A 3,931-nucleotide genomic window follows, 5' to 3' on the forward strand; every position below is an offset into this window, starting at 1 on the left:
CAACCGTGGGACCCGTTTGCTTACCTGGAGAAATTTTCCAACGTGATATCCTTTATTAGGCCAAAGCGTGCTATTCCAAACTTCATATGTAAATCCAAAGTATTTTTATAAAACGACTATAACACTACTGAGGTTAGGTCAGACCTAAGAATCTGCTGATCAGACCTCGAGTATGCTGAACTGAATCAGACCGAAGAGTTTGCTGAACAGACCTTGAGTCTGCTGAAACTGTAACAGACTTAAAGTCTGCTGAATAATACCAACTAGGTACTTATGCATACCTATTATGAATATAGGTCTATAGCATACTGAGGAAGGAAGTTTTGAACTGATTTTACTCTTGTAATTGACTGGTTGTTTATGGCATACCTATTATCAAACCGATAACATAAGGTGAACACGTTAACCTTTTATGACCTAAACTGATTTTACTCTTGTAATAGACTGGTTGTTTATTGCAAAGAGTCTGATAAATGTTTGCATGAGATTATTATCTCTAAAATCGTTATAATACAAAATAGATAATAAAAAGCAACTCAGACCGAATACACATGTGTCTGGATCCAAACATAACTGATAATTGGCATAAAACCAAGTCGGTCATAACCGGTTCTCCAACAGGGTTACATAGCTTAGTGGAAGGTTGTCTCTAAACAGGGGCTATGTACTTGGAGAACCTTTGAATTGCGAGTATAGGGCAGTGGTATAAATCCCGGGAATGACAGGCGTTCCTGCTGAGTTGTGAAACAGAAAACTATATTTGTATTTAACGACTATTATAAACTGTTTTATCAAGTCAACGTTTCACCAGCACATAGTTGACGTGTTTTTCCCACCCTTACAGGTAATTAGATGACAATAGATGGTATACAAGGATTGGAGTCATAGAAGATCGTTCGAGATGGCTCGTTTTTGAAATCCTTGTAATATTAATATCACTGTTTTGTAAAACTGAAACTCGGGTATTTAAATTCCCGAGTAATTTTGATAATGTAAATTAATATTTTAATATTTAAAGACTTCCGCTAAAATAGACCCGCTACTATGATATATTTACAAAACATGTACCAACTGACGGTCGCACTCCTAGGCCCTGAATCGGGGTGTGACACCTACTCAACGTGAGCTCCCCTTGGGTGGCTGATTTACACAACACATACTAAAATGTGACATACAAGTCCTATTTATAGCAAAAACATATTCTAGAAGATCTCCTCCCCGTTGAAACTAAACTCGTGCACCGAAGCTCTCATCTCGTGTCCGGATTTTTCACCCACTTTAATTATTAGCTTGACCATAATATATTTAATGAGTTCGCTATATTAATATCGCAAGTCACAAATATTAGCCTTACATAACTTTCGAAAAAATACGTCGTTGCTGGTTTGTATATAAAAAGTTACATTCTTTTTACGGGCGTGACCTCAACCAAGGAGGTCTGTTCATCAATGAACTAGATCACAACACGTATAATTAATGTTAAAACAAAAATGTAACATCACTAAATTAGTAGCTTGTTAAAAAGTGCAGCATTTTGTTTTTGGTCATTCTTTAAACTACTTTACCCTTTTGAAAGTACCACCATTTTGAAATTGTAACTTCAATCATTTTATTTTTGACCATTTCATCAATAATTCATTATCTTTATCAAATTTAGTGCTGTACCGAATCATAGTATGATAATCCGATTGGTTTAATAAACATTCACAGGTGTACCTGGGTCATATATATTAATCAAACCATGGGATCAGGTGTAACCTTTACATCAGAACATTCAGACTCAAACTGGTACAAAATAAAAATATGAACTCACATAAGTTCAATAGTAAAACGTGAATAACACCAAACTGGTACGTAAGTTAATAGTTTTGTTTGTGGACCAAACTATCGACTCGCAATTTTCCTCCAAAGAGTGTAATATGAGTGCCAAATAAGTAGTAGAACTGCGATGATGGATACGACTGCCATAGTGCCAGCGGCGGATAAGTGGTGACAGAAGGAACCATATGCATTGCAGATCTCATGCCAGAATGAATGAGAATTTCCTTTGAGGCCAATCCATGATACCCCTAGTTCTGCTCCTAACGCTGCAGATAGAATAGCTAACAACATCTGCATACCCAACCGTGGATAATTAGTTCATGCATCATCATTATTATATTGGCTTATGGCTAGTCCCTCATTATATTTGTTAGCCGAGTTTAATATATGCTATAGTTATTATCATTGTATAGTGTATGTTATTACCATAAGCTTGGTTTAAATATTACGATTTACGAAACTTATTGACAATTTATCGTGTTATCATTAATTATTAATTTGTTAGCTACTGTCTCTTTTCATTGAAATCTATCTCCGTAGGAAATCCGTCATAGTCTTGTTCTTCGTATCAATTCTTTCAACAACAACTCGATCGCAACACTTACAGAATCTAGTATCACCAAACAAAACTGCAGCTTTGTCGATCTTCTTCCCGTCTTCTTCATAATTAAAACTGATGAAACACCAGTAAGGATGCTGTACAAGCCAGCCACCGAGAATGCTACTACAAAGTATCTACATCATAGGTAAAATTATTTGTTAGCCCAAACGTCCCTCTTGAAATTAGTATCTACAAAGTATCCATAATTCACAATTCTTATCATTTTGCTCCAAACGTCCCTCTTGAAATTAGTGTTACTTACATATAAGCAGGAGAGTGATTCCAATTTGCATCCAAGGATACTATTGTAGTTGGCGAAAAGGGTAACGGTATCAGCTTGCTTTGTTTAGATGTGACCATAATAATGATAGCAGCCACTCCAGCTACAAGCACCGCCAATCTCAAGACTGCATCAATTACCACCCCTGAATGGTCCTTAACACCATTTTAGATCTTTATATAATTTACTATAAAACGATTACAATAAAGTGGCAGGCAAACGGGCAACAAGCTGCGCCGCAACCCCCTTTTGAACAGCAAAGCCAATCCTGCTAAAAACGAAGCTTTGGGACCTAGAAGCTGAAGAGGTTCCGTGTACGACGCTCTGAACCCTACTCAAAAATTTCACAGCCTCTGGAGCCAAAAAAACCAAATGTATCAAAGGCAAATGGTAGAAAGACATGTTGATTATCTAAACAAGCTTTCTCGTGTTAAGAACTTTATTGGTATCACCGTAGCCGTCTGCTCTAGTGCTCTAGTGCTTGTGCTGAGAACTTTATTGGTATCACCGTATCAATGGCGGCATGTGGAGAAGCTGTGGTGTCATTAATCCGAGCCATGATCAGTAGAAGGTTGATAGCAGCAAAGAGAAGCTTGTGTAGTTGTGCTTATGGCATGTGTGATATTTATACAAGAAAAAATCTAGCTCCTCTTTTGTAGGATAGAACGCATGTGGATAATTTAATAAGAAAATGGTACCAAGGTTGGACCTGCACTGCAAATAATTAAATTGCTATTGTACGCAATGAAATTCCTCTTCATCTTTTTTTTTCACGCAAAAAGGGTAGTTTTTAACTACCATTTATTTAACTTTTTTTCAATGATATTGATTGTTGAATATATGTACTTGCTCTTGGAATTAATTGAATCGAGCAACACGAAAATCATCGGTATTTTTATGGCAACTAAGAGCGATCCTCTCAATATTATTAAGAATGAAAAATCATGCATTACAAATACCCTAAATATGATAATGCTAATTAACTAAAATAAACTTACATTTAACCTCTTCAACTTTTTTTTAACTTGTTCGAAAATTAATTTTCAACACGTGCTACATGGTCTCAAAAATAATCTTAGTCATAATTTTTTGTTTTGTACCACTTGTTTCTTTCTTCCTTTTTTTTTAACTCAACACGATTCTTTTAATATTATTAAAAATATTATTAAAAATGAAAAGATAATACAATTACCCTAAATATTACAATCCTAATTAGCTAAACTAAACTT

At 35.5% G+C, this 3,931-nt stretch overlaps 1 protein-coding gene across 1 annotated transcript; it reads right to left on the reverse strand.

The window, feature by feature from the left end:
- Nucleotides 1-1,858: 1,858 nt before the first annotated feature.
- Nucleotides 1,859-3,261, reverse strand: LOC143542979 (CASP-like protein 1). The gene is made up of 4 exons (XM_077035421.1): nucleotides 3,211-3,261; nucleotides 2,685-2,857; nucleotides 2,427-2,556; nucleotides 1,859-2,112 (listed from the first exon to the last, which is right to left on the reverse strand). The coding sequence occupies exons 1-4, from the start codon at nucleotides 3,259-3,261 to the stop codon at nucleotides 1,885-1,887; spliced, it is 582 nt and encodes a 193-aa protein (XP_076891536.1). The 3' UTR covers nucleotides 1,859-1,884.
- Nucleotides 3,262-3,931: the final 670 nt, after the last annotated feature.

This window comes from Bidens hawaiensis, unplaced genomic scaffold (assembly GCF_021521415.1).
Source record: "Bidens hawaiensis isolate Kalapana, Puna unplaced genomic scaffold, B.hawaiensis_p1.1 tig00013007_1, whole genome shotgun sequence".
Lineage (NCBI taxonomy): Eukaryota > Viridiplantae > Streptophyta > Magnoliopsida > Asterales > Asteraceae > Bidens > Bidens hawaiensis.

Excerpts from the sequence above, each read along its gene's own strand:
- LOC143542979 (XM_077035421.1), bottom strand. The coding sequence starts at position 3,261 with ATGGCTCGGATTAATGACACCACAGCTTCTCCACATGCCGCCATTGAT. Across the intron at positions 2,858-3,210 it reads CACATGCCGCCATTGATACG|GACCATTCAGGGGTGGTAAT; the intron begins GTGATACCAATA and ends AATGGTGTTAAG. Across the intron at positions 2,113-2,426 it reads GTTTGGTGATACTAGATTCT|ATGTTGTTAGCTATTCTATC; the intron begins GTAAGTGTTGCG and ends TTGGGTATGCAG.